This window comes from Entelurus aequoreus, linkage group LG12 (assembly GCF_033978785.1).
Source record: "Entelurus aequoreus isolate RoL-2023_Sb linkage group LG12, RoL_Eaeq_v1.1, whole genome shotgun sequence".
In the NCBI taxonomy this organism is placed as follows: Eukaryota; Metazoa; Chordata; class Actinopteri; order Syngnathiformes; family Syngnathidae; genus Entelurus; species Entelurus aequoreus.
Window position 1 is genome coordinate 36,192,649 of NC_084742.1, and position 16,621 is coordinate 36,209,269.

General features: G+C 40.0%; 1 protein-coding gene across 1 annotated transcript in view; it reads left to right on the forward strand.

The window, feature by feature from the left end:
* LOC133662163 (H(+)/Cl(-) exchange transporter 5-like) overlaps positions 1-15,460 on the forward strand; it is a 28,505-nt gene extending 13,045 nt beyond the window's left edge. The window contains 16 exon segments of the mRNA XM_062065898.1: positions 3,819-4,006; positions 4,340-4,488; positions 4,778-4,809; positions 4,812-4,856; positions 4,859-4,983; positions 5,408-5,431; positions 5,433-5,489; positions 5,858-6,092; positions 6,409-6,584; positions 6,733-6,873; positions 8,134-8,320; positions 9,771-9,913; positions 9,979-10,128; positions 10,891-10,996; positions 11,066-11,282; positions 14,755-15,460. Of these exon segments, the coding sequence (XP_061921882.1) occupies positions 3,819-4,006; positions 4,340-4,488; positions 4,778-4,809; positions 4,812-4,856; positions 4,859-4,983; positions 5,408-5,431; positions 5,433-5,489; positions 5,858-6,092; positions 6,409-6,584; positions 6,733-6,873; positions 8,134-8,320; positions 9,771-9,913; positions 9,979-10,128; positions 10,891-10,996; positions 11,066-11,282; positions 14,755-14,845 (2,066 nt within the window). The 3' untranslated portion in view covers positions 14,846-15,460.
* Positions 15,461-16,621: the final 1,161 nt, after the last annotated feature.

Genomic DNA, 16,621 nt, shown 5'->3' on the forward strand with positions numbered 1-16,621 from the left:
CCGGCCCGCAAGATCTATTCATCCATTTTCTACCGCTTATCCCTTTCGGGGTCGCGGGGGGTGCTGCAGCCTATCTCAGCTGCATTCAGGCGGTAGGCGGGGTACACCCTGGACAAGTCGCCACCTCATCACAGATAGACAGACAACATTCACACTCACATTCACACACTAGGGCCAATTTAGTGTTGCCAATCAACCTATCCCCAGGTTTGCTAAGTATAAAAATTAGCTGCATTTTTTAAATTAAATAAACTGCTGTTCTAAATCTGTTTACCGGATGTCGCAATAGCAATTAAAGTGTAACCAATGCCACACATGACATCGTTTAAAGATATGTCAGCTGACTTTGAGTGCCTTTTGGATTGGCTGCCGCTACTCCAATCAGCACAGGTGCAAGCAATCAGCTTCTCCTGTTGTGGCAGGCAGCAGATGGCAGCAGTATCGACGCACAATACCTTCTTTCATTGTAAATTATCCACTCAACGGATAAAATGTAAAGACTTAAGTCAACTTCATCATCATCTTTGTAGTTAGTAGTGATGGGTTGATGAGGCGTCATGAAGCGTTTCGACACATTGCAAAACAGTATTGATACTGTGTCGATACTGTGTCACTAAATACTGACATCTGCTGGACATTAAAAATCCCTACAGGCAACCTATGGACCGACTCAACTGACACTGATTTTATGACCTAGTATATACAATAATATAAACCAAGTCATTGTATTTCATTTAGGATTATTTCATATCTTAATTTAAATAAAAATATATTTTTATCTTTTTTAGATAGTCAATAAATAATGTGAACTTGTATCGTGACTAGGAAGGCAGAAGGTGGGGATTGAACCCCAGTAACCAGCAACCCTCCGATTGCTGGCACGCCCCTCTACCAACTTCGCCACGCCGTCATTCCTGTAACTTTATCTAGTAGCAGCATTCCATGATTAATAACAATAAATTAACATTAATAATAAATGACAGAAAAATAAGCACACGTATGACTGAGGAGTCATAGTGTAACTTTGTGTGGTGTTTGAGTTGTCCGAATTTTTGTGTGGCCATAAACGCACCAGTGGCTTAGTGGTATGCGTGTTGTTGACGAACACCGTTAGGGCCGCATATTGTCACTGTCACTCAAAGTTGCATTTCAAAATTACACAGAATAAATGTGTTTATTTTGTTTAGAATTCAGATGGGTTTGATTTGGTGCGCGGCATATATATTTGCTGTGCGGCGCACAGTGTGCGCAGAGGACGCTTGAGCAGTGCGCAATTCCACAGGCGCGCACCTTAGAGGGAACGTTGCTCACAGGGCACAGAGGAGGCGTCAGTGCGATACAGTTCGCGTATCGGTCACGTGACCAAAGCAGCTCATGATCGGTCACGTGACTTTCTAAAAGCGGTACGCGCACGATACAGGGTATCGCTCTATGAGCTCCTAGCATGCGCCGATGCATCTGTGTTGCCGGACCCATCACTAGTAGTTAGAGTTCCATGCAGCGCTGGCAATTGGTTGAATGCATGATGTGCGTGCCCAGAACTAATTTAAAACGTGTGTTTCGACATAGGTAGTGCTTGTTCTATTTTATTTCATACTTAAATCTACCATGTTCACATTGGTTAAGTTTGTAGTTATGTTACCTTTGTCATTTTGATAACTGTTTTGCTTGAATTATACTTTTAATGTTTGAATGATGATAAAATAATGTTTTGTGGCAGTATGCAGACTTCATCAATGTAGTGGTTTGAGGAAACACTCGGATGCTTTTCCCAACATGAGAATTCAAAACAGGAAGGGCTTAAAGTTTAATGGCTTCGTAAAAACACTGAGACAAAGTCTAAGTTCATTGTGTTCATGGTGTTTTTGAAACAGCACCAATGTTTTTCTTCAGAATTTTCAAATAACTTGATAACTAGTGTTTTGCCAAAAGAATGATCTGTAATATGTACATTTTCAGAATGTGCTTGTTCTATTTTTGGTTAAAGTAAGACAAAGAAAATAATCAGAAGTTGTCTTTATTTGTAAGTTTTAATGCCATGATTTTACCAGTCTGACCCGGGTGGGAATGGATTTTCCTCCATGCGGCCCCGGACCTAAAATTAATTTGACATCCCTGTTCAAGATCATAAATCATGCCTTTCACCCGGGACAAAGAGTATTCCGAGAAGTTGGTACACTTTGACAGCCAATTTAGACCCGGAAATGGCAAAATGACTCATAATCGTGGGGATTATCAATCATTTTTAATCTAACAAAATTCTATCAGTCAGCATCCTAATGACAGCAGACATTATACAGTAAGTTATGTTTTTTATTATGTTTTTTAGCTCTCATAAAGTCTGCAATGAGTAGTAAGCAGTGATAAAGTGGGAATAAAAAAGTTAACTATGTTAACATATGCTTAAAATGATCAAAATACTTTTTAAGGGCTTTTATAAGCAGAGTAGAATGGGCTCCATTGTAAGCAAACTTTTGATCGCATTTATTTAATATTTAGAATGCATAAAAAAAAGAAAAACATATGTGTTCTTGTCTTGCATAAGGATTGTGAATGATAGGCAACATTCAAAAAAAGGTGCAGTGCCCCTTTAAAGTTATGCACGTTCCTCTTATTTGTAATCTTCAATCCAGCCTGCGGACACCCCCACCCCGCGTAAGCGAGGCAAAAGGGCTTAAGTCGTGAATGAAAGCGGGCTCATTGAGCCGGACTTTGCCGTCACAGTTGAGATTTTTACTGATACTTGTGAATGCCGTTGAAATCTATGAAGAAGACAACCCTGAATTTGAAAACACCGTACCAATCCAGGCAGTGCTTGTCAAGTCTATGTGTCAGCATGCATGCGCAACAGCGTCTTCTTTCAGCTCGATGTAACTCAGTACATGAAACTTAGTTTCACTTATTATTACAACCAACCGCCCTGATGTTATTTGTGGTATTAAGAGTTGTGTTAAGTATAAATATTTGTGAAGCCGTGATGGGTCAGAATGGGCTTCGACAGCTGTTTGTGGCCCCTTGTGTGTTTTTGTATGCGCGTGTGTGCTTGCTAGGGAGAGCGTGACAGTTAGATATTAACTGTTAAAAAATAAATTGATAGACGCTAAATTAAATGTTTTTTTCTATTTAATAGTCACAAAGTTTAATGATGGCCTCACAGTACAGATCAAATCATGCATTAAATATCAGTCGTGTGTGTGTCCACACACGGCTAAAATGCGCGGCCGTCTTATGCTCTTGTCGTACTTGTTTTCTCTCGCACTCAACCTGACGAGACTCATCTCAATGGATGTTTCCACGTGTCTTAATTGAAGTGATTAGAATAGATTTTGATATCTTTCTGGAAGTTTTTCTAAAATAATTTTATTACGCGTGGTGTCCACTGCATCCAAACCTCAACTGCAATATGTTTCACCTTCCCGGGACACTGGTCTGCAGCCTCAGAAGTGTGTTAGAACAAAAGTACCTAAATGATAGGAGAATTTGCACAAACCCGGATTTGACAGGGAATGCCCACATTTAAGGGTTTCTCCACCCAGAGTGTGCATCTTTGATGAAGGCGCACGGTAACAGACTGAAGTTGAGGCGGCCAAAATCCGTGCAGGTTTTTTCACTTAAGCACATGTGAGAATAGGCCCATTAAGGACAATAAGTGAACTAACTTATTTGTGGTTGCTATGATATGGACAATGGATAGGAACAAATAAGCGTTGCTTCTTGTTACTCCCTTTTGCACGTGTTGAATTGTGTACAAGATATGAATGTATTCTGATATGTGTAAATCTGTTTTAAATAAACTATAGTACTACTACTACTCCTAGGCACTGTGGCCGGTGGAATCGACATCGCAACCCACTGGCTGACGGACTTGAGGAGTGGCGTTTGCCTTGTCGGCTTCTGGTTTAACCACGAGCACTGCTGCTGGACCTCTAATGAGACTACCTTCCAAGAGCGCGACCGATGTCCACACTGGAAGAGCTGGGCCGAGCTCATTACAGGGACCTCAGAGGTAGAATATAACAGAATAGCCACCTGTATTTTGATCATGCTCTCATGTTTGATGACTGTAAAGAGTTCTATTCGATGATAGAATTCTATTTTATTCTATAGTCATCAACAACAATTAACAATATTATTTGTCAGACATAATGGTAAAAATTATCTCAGATGAGATAATAATAATAATACTATTAATATTATTATTGTTATAATAATTATCATCATTCAAATTAATGAGAAGATCCCTAATCAAATACATAACTTGCATGATTTGTTGTTGCACTGACTGGAGGACTTAAAACAGGAGTTTGTCTCCATCTACTGGCTTTAAACTGTCTTACAGGGTTCGTCTGCTTACGTCGTCAACTACCTGATGTACATCTTTTGGGCTCTTCTCTTTGCCTTTTTGGCCGTGACACTGGTGCGGGCCTTCGCTCCGTATGCATGCGGATCTGGTATTCCAGAGGTAACAAACCATGAACATGTGGTCCTGTGCTTGTGTTTTTCTCTCTCGCTTTAATTTCCGAGCAAGCAAAGAGCTGGAGATTTTGTTTCGGTCTCAGTCCAAAGCACACAAACACAACTATTTCCTGCTCAGGAGGCCATTTCTTCACTCATGCTTTTCAAACACAAATCAGATCAGAATATTTGTTTATTTAAACCGTTGCTGAAAGGTCAGATGATGGTCAAAGATCCAAGGTGCATAAAATTTTATGCTTCTTGCAGACATAACATTAATAATACAAAAGCTTCATCCACAACTGTTTTCTCCTTTTTAAAGATTAAAAACCATCCTCAGCGGCTTCATCATCCGTGCTACTTGGGCAAGTGGACCCTGATCATTAAGACCATCACGTTAGTGTTGCCGTCTCGTCCGGTCTCAGCCTGGGCAAGGAAGGCCCTCTGGTCCATGTCGCATGCTGCTGCGCTAACATCCTGTGTTACCTCTTCACAAAGTATCGCAAGAACGAAGTCAAGCGGCGAGAGGTAAAACTTTGTTTGCACCAGTTTTTATTAGGGCTGTCAAAAAAAAACATGTTAACAACGGTAATTATTTAATTAATATTTTTAACGTGATTGATTGAGGCATGCAAGACTCACAGAAGTATGTTTTGTCTTTTATTTCATTTGGAGCTGTTAGTAAACAAAGTATGTTAAACAACTCTATCTGTTTCTCTGTCATTCTATTGTGGCTTTCTGTACAATATAGTGAAAATGGGTGTATTTCATACATACTTGCAAATGATGAATAATCACAATTAATTGATTTGTAAACATATCTGATTTGAAAATGTTAAACATTTGACAGCCTAGTTTCTATAAAAATATATTTTTCATGCAATGTGAGCGCTTTGAGTATCTAATAATAGAAAAGCGCGATATAAAATCTAATCCATTATTATTAATGCAGGTGTTGTCTGCAGCAGCTGCAGTGGGGTGTGTCAGTGGCGTTTGGGACCCCGATAGGAGGTGTCCTCTTCAGTCTGGAAGAGGTAAATGTTATTATCAATGTATGGAAGTTATTTATTGACCAAATATTCGGTCAGTATTTAGAACAACACAAAGATAAGAAGTTTGATTAGATTGACGCAAGCTTAACATGAAAGAGAAGGTTATTTTTTCCCCCACTGTTCTGTTACAAGTTATATTTATCAGCACCAGACCGCTAATACCATCCAACCCTTTTTTTGTTTTTTGCTCCACTTAATTGCACAGCTGGCGCCAACATGGCCCGTAGTGAGCTTAATTTTGGCATGTACTTTGTCTAGTTCCTCTTGAATTACTCGTGAATTTAGCCCGTAAAGCATGTAAACACTAGCAAGAATTTAGTTGGGACTCGTTTCCATTTCTTCTTTTTCAGGTGAGTTACTACTTCCCTCTGAAGACTCTCTGGCGTTCGTTCTTCGCCGCCCTGGTGGCTGCCTTCACCCTGCGCGCCATCAACCCGTTCGGGAACAGCCGCATGGTGCTTTTCTACGTGGAATTTCATGCTCCCTGGCACTTTGTGGAGTTGGGGGCTTTCATCCTGTTGGGGATATTTGGGGGCCTGTGGGGGGCGCTGTTCATCAAGGCTAACATCGCTTGGTGCCGCAGACGTGAGTGGTGTTTATTTGCATGTTCTGTTTTTAAAGGTTCCATATTGTACTCTTTATTTTTTAAATTTTTTTTAACCATTTGTGTCAGAGATCCAACAATAAGATTTAAAAGTGCTTTTGATAAGCTCTACGGAGAACAGGCTGTTTTCTGTCGAAGTGTGTATATCATGGAACAATTTCCCTTGTGGATCGCTATCTCCAAGAAGTGCATTAGCTGACAGATTCTTCATTAAAAACTCAGTTTTGCATATTTGGGGGCATTTTAAATACTGCATCTAAATAATCTATGAGCGTTGTTTTCCCCTCCCACCACCAGGAAAGTCCACCCGTCTAGGTCACTACCCTGTCACCGAGGTGCTGGTGGTCGCCGCACTGACTGCCCTGCTCGCCTTCCCTAACAGTTATACCCGGATGAGTATGTCAGAGCTGATTTCAGAACTATTCAACGACTGCTCGCTTCTTGACTCTTCCCAACTGTGCGGCTACAAACAGGTGCATGTTTGTGTATTTGTGTGTGTGTGTGTGTGGGGGGGTGTGTGTGTGTGTGTGTGTGTGTGTGTGTGTGTGTGTGTGTGTGTGTATACAACGATACATCGCTGTGTTTTTGTCCATTATAATAATAATAATACTCTTTTTATAGCCCAGTAATACATCTGAAACAAGTGCGGGCAACAGCCTGGCGGACCGTGCTGCTGGAGAAGGTCTCCAGACAGTTCTGTGGCAGCTGGCCTTGGCCTTGATTTTCAATATGTTGATCACTATCATCACTTTTGGCATAAAGGTCAGTGTGTCTCACACACATGCGACTGTGTCCACATTGAGTAGAGACACCTCACAGGGTTTTTAATTATTCCACACTGTTGTGTCTGCACACATTTTCTTTTATTTTTGACCAATGTCTTTGTCGCAGATACCTCTATGACTCTTACAAAGATCATTTTGGCACATTTTTTAATTGAGTTAGACTACTTATTGTAACTGTTATTATTAATATTGACCCTAATTTAGATCAGCACCGAATCCTTCATCTGTTTGATTTTGCTAATGCAATATTCACTAGCACAGTGTTTTTCAACCTTTTTTGAGCCGAGGCACATTTTTTGCGTTGAAAAAATCCGGAGGTACACAACCAGCAGAAATCATTAAAAAACGAAACTCAGTTGACAGTAAAAAGTTGTCGCAGTTGTTGGATATGAATTTAAACCATAACCAATCATGCATCACTATAGCTCTTGTCGCAGAGTAGGTCTACTGTCCCGACCTGTCACATCACGCTGTGAATTATTTTGAGTTTTATGCTGTTTTCCTGTGTGCAGTGTTTTAGTTCTTGCCCTGCGTTCCTAATTTTGGTGGCTTTTTCTGTTTTTTTGGTATTTTCCTGTTGCAGTTTCATGTCTTCCTTTGAGCGATATTTCCCACATCTACTTTGTTTTAGCAATCAATAATATTTCAGTCGTTTTACCCTTCTTTGTCTGGACATTGTTGATTGTCATGTCATGTACGGATGTACTTTGTGGACGCCGTCTGTGCTCCACACCCTGTATGTCTTTGCTGTCGTCCAGCATTGTTTTTGTTTATTTTGTAGCCTGGTCAGTTTTAGGTTCGTTTTGCATAGCCAACCCTAAGCTTCAATGCCTTTTCTTAGGGGCACTCACCTTTTGTTTATTTTTAAGCATTAGATACCTTTTTACCTGCACACTGCCTCCCGCTGTTTCCGACATCTACAAAGCAATTAGCTTCCACCTACTGATATGGAAGAGTATTACAGGTTACTCTGCCGAGCTCTAGACAGCACCGACACTCAACAACAACACATAATTTGCAGACTATAATTACTGGTTTGCAAAAAATATTTTTAACCCAAATAGGTGAAATTAGATAATTTCCCACAGCACACCAGACTGTATCTCGCGGCACAATAGTGGTTGAAAAACATTGCACTAGCAAATCAAGGGGGAAAAAGGCCAAATTAATTGCTCTCAAGATAAAAAAGTCCATAGCAAAAAAGATAACAGTGTCAATGTGTGTGCGTCCAATCCAGGTCCCATCTGGGCTTTTCATCCCCAGCATGGCGGTGGGTGCCATAGCGGGAAGGCTACTGGGCGTCGGCATGGAGCAGTTGGCCTACTACAACCACGACTGGTTCATCTTCAAAGGCTGGTGCACGCCGGGCGCCGATTGCATCACCCCCGGGCTCTATGCCATGGTGGGCGCCGCTGGCTGCCTCGGTGAGAGACGACTTACTTAATGACTTCATCGAGTTGGTTCTAAGTTATTTATTTCCAATTTTAGTTTCCTCTTCTTCTATTCATCACTTGGAGGACACTAAAATGTTCTCATCTCATTGTTTCCACTCACTTAAACTGTTGTTACTAATCAATGGACAAATGTCTGGATGTGGTGGTGATTTCTCATATTAATTTGTGGTTTGGAGAAAACAGACATGTGTGCAAAATCTAACTGCACACCAGAAGTAGAAGGTTCTCACTAGGGATGTCCGATAATGGCTTTTTTGCCGATTTTCAATATTCCGATATTGTCCAACTCTTAATTACAGATACCGATATATACAGTCGTGGAATTAACACATTATTATGCCTAATTTGGACAACCAGGTATGGTGAAGAGAATGTCCTTTTTAAAAAATAAAATAAAATAAAATAAGATGAATAAATTAAAAACATTTTCTTGAATAAAAAAGAAAGTAAAACAATATAAAAACAGTTACATAGAAACCAGTAATTAATGAAAATGAGTAAAATTAACTGTTAAAGGTTAGTACTATTAGTGGACGAGCAGCACGCACAATCATGTGTGCTTACGGACTGTATCCCTTGCAGACTGTATTGATAGATATTGATATATAATGTAGGAACCAGTATATTAATAACAGAAAGAAACAACCCTTTTGTGTGAATGAGTGTGAATGGGGGAGGGAGGTTTTTTTGGGTTGGTGCACTAATTGTAAGTGTATCTTGTGTTTTTTATGTTGATTTAATAAAAATAAAAAACAAAAAAACAACCAATACTGATAATAAAAACCGATACAGATAATTTCCGATATTACATTTTAAAGCATTTATTGCCCGATAATATTGACAGGCCGATATCGGACATCCCTAGTTCTCACGGTTACAAACTGAGTATTTAATTAAATTCCCTTCTCTGGTCACTAGAGGGCGCTGCGTCTTCTCTTCCGATGTAGAAAGCCTGCCAGAAGCATGCAGTTTGCAAGCATGGCAACACACTGCCTACTTTTTTTTTGGACATAAAAAAAATTTGCTGACAAAGGATAGTTTGGATAGTTTTGACATCTTTGACGAATGCTTACAAACTTATCTGGAGTCCTCCACTGATGCGATATGTGGATGTCTTCACGAGAATGGTTTCTTGGCTGTGCTGAACTCCAGGGACCCGTTTGTGGTGCATGTAATAATCTCATTTTTGAAGTTACACTAACGAGAAATCTGTCCCACTTGGCCCTCACCTTAACAAACACACAGACACAAACTGCTATTAGAAACATGGAATGGAGCTTGAGTTTTCAACCTTTTTGGCTTCATTTTTCATCCTATCTGAATGTATTAAGAACTGACAACTGTCTAACCAGTCAAGATTCAGTTATGAAAAACATCTTAAAGATCAGGTGCATTCTAACCCCTGGCCCCGTGTCCACAGGTGGTGTGACACGCATGACCGTATCGCTGGTTGTCATGATGTTCGAACTGACAGGTGGCCTGGAGTACATTGTGCCTCTTATGGCTGCTACTATGACCAGCAAATGGGTCGCAGATGCTTTTGGACGGGAGGGAATCTACGAGGTAAGACTTGTGCGTGTGCAAAATGACCCCCACAAAGCAAAACTGTGTGTGTTTGTGTGATGCAGGCGCATATCCGCCTCAATGGCTACCCCTTCCTGGAGCCAAAAGAGGGGTTTGAGCACAGCAGCCTGGCCGTGGATGTGATGAGGCCCAGGAGGTCAGACCCCAGCCTCTCTGTGCTCACACAGAAGGGTATGACTCTGGGGGAAGTGGAGGTACTGAATTGTTTTATGCTTTACATACTACAAATACAAATATCTATTCATTTACTGTAGATGTTGTCGTGCCTCATTGGGTTTAAAACTGATGTTTAACCAGAGTAGGTGAACATTTGTAAAATATAGGTAAACATGGCTCTCAAATTGTTTTCACACATATAACGTATTACAAATAATTTATTTTAAGGCAGTAAAATAGCCAGTGTGTTTATTTACCACAAAGACGATGGGGTGTTGGTTGGAAGCAAGCATTAATTGGAGAGAGTGTATTGAAAACTCATTATACATCAAGTAAAAATTAAGCACAAAATAATGATTTGCAGGGCATGATCAAGTGGAAAGGTCAACATAGCTTTCTTTGACCACATGTTAATTCATCAACAAGCATATTGCACAAGACAGAAGCAGCAGAACCACTCATGTAGTAGCAGTGAGGGCCAAGCTGCTCAGTCAGCATTATTAGCGCTGATGACTTCTTGTAAACTACAATACAACGACTGTAACATGCACAACTTTCACACCAACAGCTGAGTAGGAACATTTTAAAACAAATTCAGAGTTAGATTAAGCTGCTGGATGCTGACCACTTAAACTGTACATCAGCTATTAATGACAGTGTTTTTATACCTGGCTCTAATTAAAGAACCTGGTGGTAATTTGTTTTCATAGGCCACTCACCTGACGACCTACCTGGAGACTTAACTGAATTGAGGCGGTAATTGGAGCATTTACATTGTTTGTGTGCTTGCATTTGTGCAGGCGCTGGTGGAGAGCACACAATATAGCGGCTTTCCTGTGGTCATCTCCAAGGAGTCTCAGAGGCTCGTAGGATTTGTGCTCAGAAGAGATCTACTCATATCAATTGGTGTGTGTTTGTGTGTGTCCATGTTGGCAAAGTAAGACACTAAGGACGCCTCCTCTTCCTCTCATCCAGACAATGCCCGCCAGCGGCAAGAGGGCGTGGTCAGCGCCTCCCAGGTGGTTTTCACTAAGCACGGCCCGAGTCAGGCGCCCGACGCCGTGCCCCACCTTCGCCTCAGAGGCATCATGGACCTGAGTCCCTTCACAGTCACCGACCACACGCCCATGGACATCACAGTGGACATCTTTCGCAAGCTGGGTTTGCGTCAGTGCCTGGTCACGCACAACGGGTGAGGACAGACACACAAAGCAGACACGCAAGCGTGAACCCGAGCCGAGTTGGCCCAATCAAAGTTAACCTTGTGTGACGACATGATGAGAACCAGCAACATTTAGTATTGAGAAATGAGGGCCTTAGCCTTCATAATCATCCAGCCATAGCTAGGGTGCTCGTTGTTGCAATAGCACTGTGTAGAGAAATACTGAAAAAGCAGTCACCCAAATCCTCCAGAAGAACTTTCTTTGTCTGCATTTAAACACTAGCAAGACAAAACCATGTGTTTTACATCGAGCGAAAATATATGAATGTATCTAATAACACCAAATTTTTTCTAGATTACATCGGAAAAGGTTTTTTAATATTTATTTTTCTTACCAAGCACTTTCTATATTAGACCTACATTTAATTAATTCAAGTCGGCTATTTATCTTAAGTAATATAGCTTAGCTTTCAGTATACATATTACTTAAAGGGGCCATATTCAGATTTTTTTTTCTACATTTAAAAAAAACCTTCCCTGTGGTCTACATAACATGTAGGTGGTTTTTTGTCAGAATTTTGCGTAGATTATGTTTTACAGACCATTTTCAAACCGCTTTCTGACTGTCTCTTTAGGATGTGCCGTTTCGTGTGCGGTCTTATTTACGTGCCTCCACTTCGACTGTGTCTCCGCCCTGTCAGCCATGTTGTAATTTTTAGCGCTTTCATATCGAGTCTACTGACAGATATAAGCTCGACTTTCAACTTTGCGTTACTTCGTATTAGGGCTCGACAATTAGTCGAATTTTGATTCCGATTATGGCTCCTCACGATAATGAAAATATAATCATAGAAAAAAATGATTAATGGGCCACGCTATGTGCATGCAAATTCCGGAGCTTCCATCCATCCATTTTCTACCGCTTGTCCCTTTTTGGGGTAGCGGGGGGTGCTGGAGCCTATCTCAGCTGCATTCGGGCGGAAAATACGGTGAAACGGATGAGTGCGCATTAGAGAAAAAATTACAATGTCTCCTCGAAGTTTAGGATGTCATCATGGTAACTACTGTTTATTTGACACATCACTATATTGCCTTATCAATAATCACTAAACTAAAAAAAAAAGGAAGGCATATTTTTCCCGCGTTGACGTAACCACGGACACAGTCACATAATTGGCCAACAAAATGGAATCCGCTGATAAATACAAAATAACATCAGTGAAATTGACATAAATGTGACTGAAATGTTGTCATTGTGAGGAAAAGGAACATTTGTTTGAGAAAATAATTTGTCTTGACCGCTCATTCATCCCCGAAACACGTCCTGAACTAAACAATGTCGATACAGTCACTTGAAACAGCAGCTACACTACCAAGTTAAAGCTAGTAAGAACAAGCCATACACACACAACACATCTTATCTGCTTGTGTTGTTAACATATGGACAAAATTGGAGGACATCATCTGCAGCTGCAACTTAAAAGTCGCTCTTTTTTTCTATTTTTTTTTTTTTTTAATAAACCGCCTGAAGTCCTTTCTTTACTCATCAAGCTGAGAACAACAGCATAGCACACTTCCCCCATTCACAATAATAGCCTGGTGCGCAACATCTGGTTTGACTGACAAAATAATTGTTTCAAAAAAGTACCTTACAAAAACATAATGTACTTAGCACTTATTGTTATATTTACACAAATATGCTTTGACCTAAAATATTGGTCAAAATTGTTTAGCGATGTATTGCCTCACTAAATGTGAGGATTTTTGCATTTAAACATTTAATAAAAATAAAAACATTCACAAAAACCACACACTATAGTGGTAAAATAAGTGTATAAGGTAAAAAAACCCAACTAAAAACAATTAAAACGGAAAAACTAAATGTTACGGTATATATTTTTTTATATTTGCTATTTGAATTTATTGTTACTATTATACTTGTTGTGATTTATTCATTACTAATTTATATCCTTTTTTTTAAAAAAATTTAATTTGATTTAAAGTAAAATTTTGGTGGTATAATCAATTATAATACAAATTAATGAATACTACTGTTATTAATCCTAATTACAATATCAATCAAAATAACTGAATATTATTTTTGCCATAATCGTCCAGCCCTACTTTGTATTACAAATGAAAACAGCGGAGGATGCATGTGCATGTACAAGTCAGTCTGCCCCACGACAAGAGGATAGAGCAAAATAACAAACAGCGTCGGACTACAATGGTGGACTCACGCAAAGCTCTTCGGATAAAACTTAACCATATATGGAGATATCCACTGAAGTCACTAGCGATAAATACGTCACTAACTATTTTATTCCAAATGGCTCGTCTGGAGGAAGTGAAGAAGGAGGCAAGATTGTTTTATAAATATCTCTGCCATGACTCCATGGTTTGATTTAACATTTTTGGGAATTACGAGGACCCTAAATGCAAAAAAACAGGTGCCAACAGGTAAGAATAGTTTGTTTTGCGTAATAAACCCCTTTTATGATAAGCAAATTGGTCTAACAGAAGGTTTCTGATGGAAAAAAAAGGTATTTTAGGGAGAAATAAGCACTTTTGACCTCGGTTATCATTTTGAACACACTTAATGATGCATGTTTCCACTTACACAATTTAATAGCGGTGGGCAATACTGGACATTGTGGTATTGATGCGATAGAAAGTAAGATGCAATGCCAGGATTGCGGATACTGATACAGCTACCAATACTTTTTTACTTTAAATTCTTAAAAATCCTTGAATGATTTTGCCTCTGATTTGCTGATCATAATTATATTCAGAATAAAACACAGGACTAAGATGTGCAAGAAAAAAAACAGTCAATACACTTATTTCTGAACAATATTTATCACAACAATAATTATTTTTTCATTTGACATTATATGAAATTCTTGGAGCAAAATAAAGTCAATAGTGCAAAATAAGTCAATAATAACATCCTTCTTTGTCCAAGGAAGAACTGAAACGTATATTCTCTAGAGTCTATACACAGTGAAATATTTCAAGAAATATATGTATTTTTTAATTACATTAAACATTATAATGTACATCTAAAAAAACAACAACAATTTAAATATATATATATTTTTCAAGTTCAACATTGTAAACCAAATAAGAAGATTCACACTCTAGTCAGCATTACCTACAAAAGCTGACTGAGTCTTGAATTGGTCTTTTTGTCTGAATTGAACTCCTGAGAATTTATACCTTTTGCGCTATATTCAAATTTTTTGGGATGCACCTCTGTGTCTGGTTGTACACATACAAACAAAAAATTACAAACAATATCAACAATGTAATATGAACAACAAAAAAGATTGTTGTGAAAATAAACATAGATGATAACTGAAAGATTTCAATCTCATCATGCCTGTAGTGATTCAATAAAGATACTAATATTGATATTTGGCACGGGGAAGCAGCGAGCAGCTGTTATTGGTGTGCGCTCACCTCACTACTTCTCTCTTCTCCCCTGTTGCTGTGTCATTAGGAAGCTTTTGGGTATTATCACCAAAAAGGACATACTCAAACACATGGCACAGATAGCCAACAGAGACCCGGACTCCATCCTCTTCAACTGAGCCCAATGGAGGAAAGACACCGTCCATGCAGCTTTTTGCACACAGAACAATGCTTTTTGTTTGTAGGATCAGGGCCATATTCTGCAAGTGGAAAAAAAAGAACAATGACTCATCCTCCAATTACATGTTGGAACCAGACAGATGTAAGACTCTGAATATATCACATCTGCTCCATTTTGTTGTTGCGGCCTCCTCCTCCTTGTCCACCAAGCAGAGGATTTGGATGCAGATATTATTCAGGACGGGAAGAATGTAGGACGTCAGGAGAGATAACGTTGGGGAGCTTGGTGCCTGCCCTGTGGCTGTCAGACGAGCCTAGACAGAGCGCTCTGAAGCCGGGCTTGATGGATTCTCCTGCTGCCCCCTCCTTTTGCGTCCAAGGCCGGGGGCGAGGGATGCGTAGAGTGTGAGAAGACACTCCGTAACGATGACATTGCAGGGGAATTAACCTACACAAAGAGAATCATTTCACATCTAATTTATGTCAAATTGTTTGTCCTACTAAATTATTTAACAGATTTTAATTTGCTGTCTGTCTTTATTTTTTACTCCAACCTGACCACACCGATATTATTCTGCGCTGTTTCAACACTTTGAACGTCCAATTAAATTCCCTCGGCCTTCATGTTTATCTTTCTTCGTTACATGCCAAAATTGGGTTCTTTGTGAAACGACGTGTGGAAATGTGAGATGTATGCTTATGTTCTTTCACTAACCTTGGAGGCCAGCTCAAACTTTGAAAAGGTCAAAGAAGGGTAGGACCAGGAGGACTACATTTTATAAACTAAATGACCCTAGAGGAGGTGAAATGGGATGGAAATGCAAAGTTGCAGCTTCCGCTCTTCCAGACCAGTGTTTTTCAACCACTGTGCCGTGAGATACAATCTGGTGTGCCGTACGAGATTATCACATTTTACCTATTTGGGTTAAAAATATTTTTTGCAAACCACTAATTAAAATCAGCAAATGTGCCGTTGAGTGTATAGAGCTCGGCAGAGTAACCGTGTAATACTCTTCCATATCAGTAGGTGGCAGCATGTAGCTAATTAATTTGTAGATGTCGGGAACATGGTTTGTCGTGATCACAATATGCGGGAGGCAGCGTGTAGATAAAAAGGTATATAACACTTAAACCAAAAATAAACAAAAGGCGAGTGCCGCTAATAAAAGGCATTGAAGCTTAGGGCATTCTTGCCAACCCTCCCAAATTTTCCGGGAGACTCCCAAATTTCAGTGCCTCTCCCGAAAATCTCCCGGGACAACCATTCTCCCGATTTTTAGCTGGACAACTATATTGGGGGCGTGCCTTAATGGCACTGCCTTTAGCGTCGTCTCTCACCTGAAAAGGAGACTATTATATATGTCTCCGTTATCCATAGGTTTATCTATAACCCATAAAGTAGGCAGGCACGGAGCTATTTCTCAGCATGTGTTTATTCCAGCCGGCACGTTAATACACTGACACACAACATCCGGATTCCCATCATGTATTGCTTCAAAACTACGGCAAGTACCGGTAGTAATGTCCAAAATTTCCAGCCGGACAAACAATATTGGGGGCGTGCCTTAAAGGCACTGCCTTTAGCGTCCTCTCACCTGAAAAGAAGACTATTATATATGTCTCCGTTATCCATCCATCCATTTTCTACCGCTTGTCCCTTTTTGGGGCCGCGGGTGGTGCTTGAGCCTATCTCAGCTGCATTCGGGCGGAAGGCCGGGTACACCCTGGACAAGTCGCCACCTCATCCCAGGGCCAACACAGATGACAGACAACAT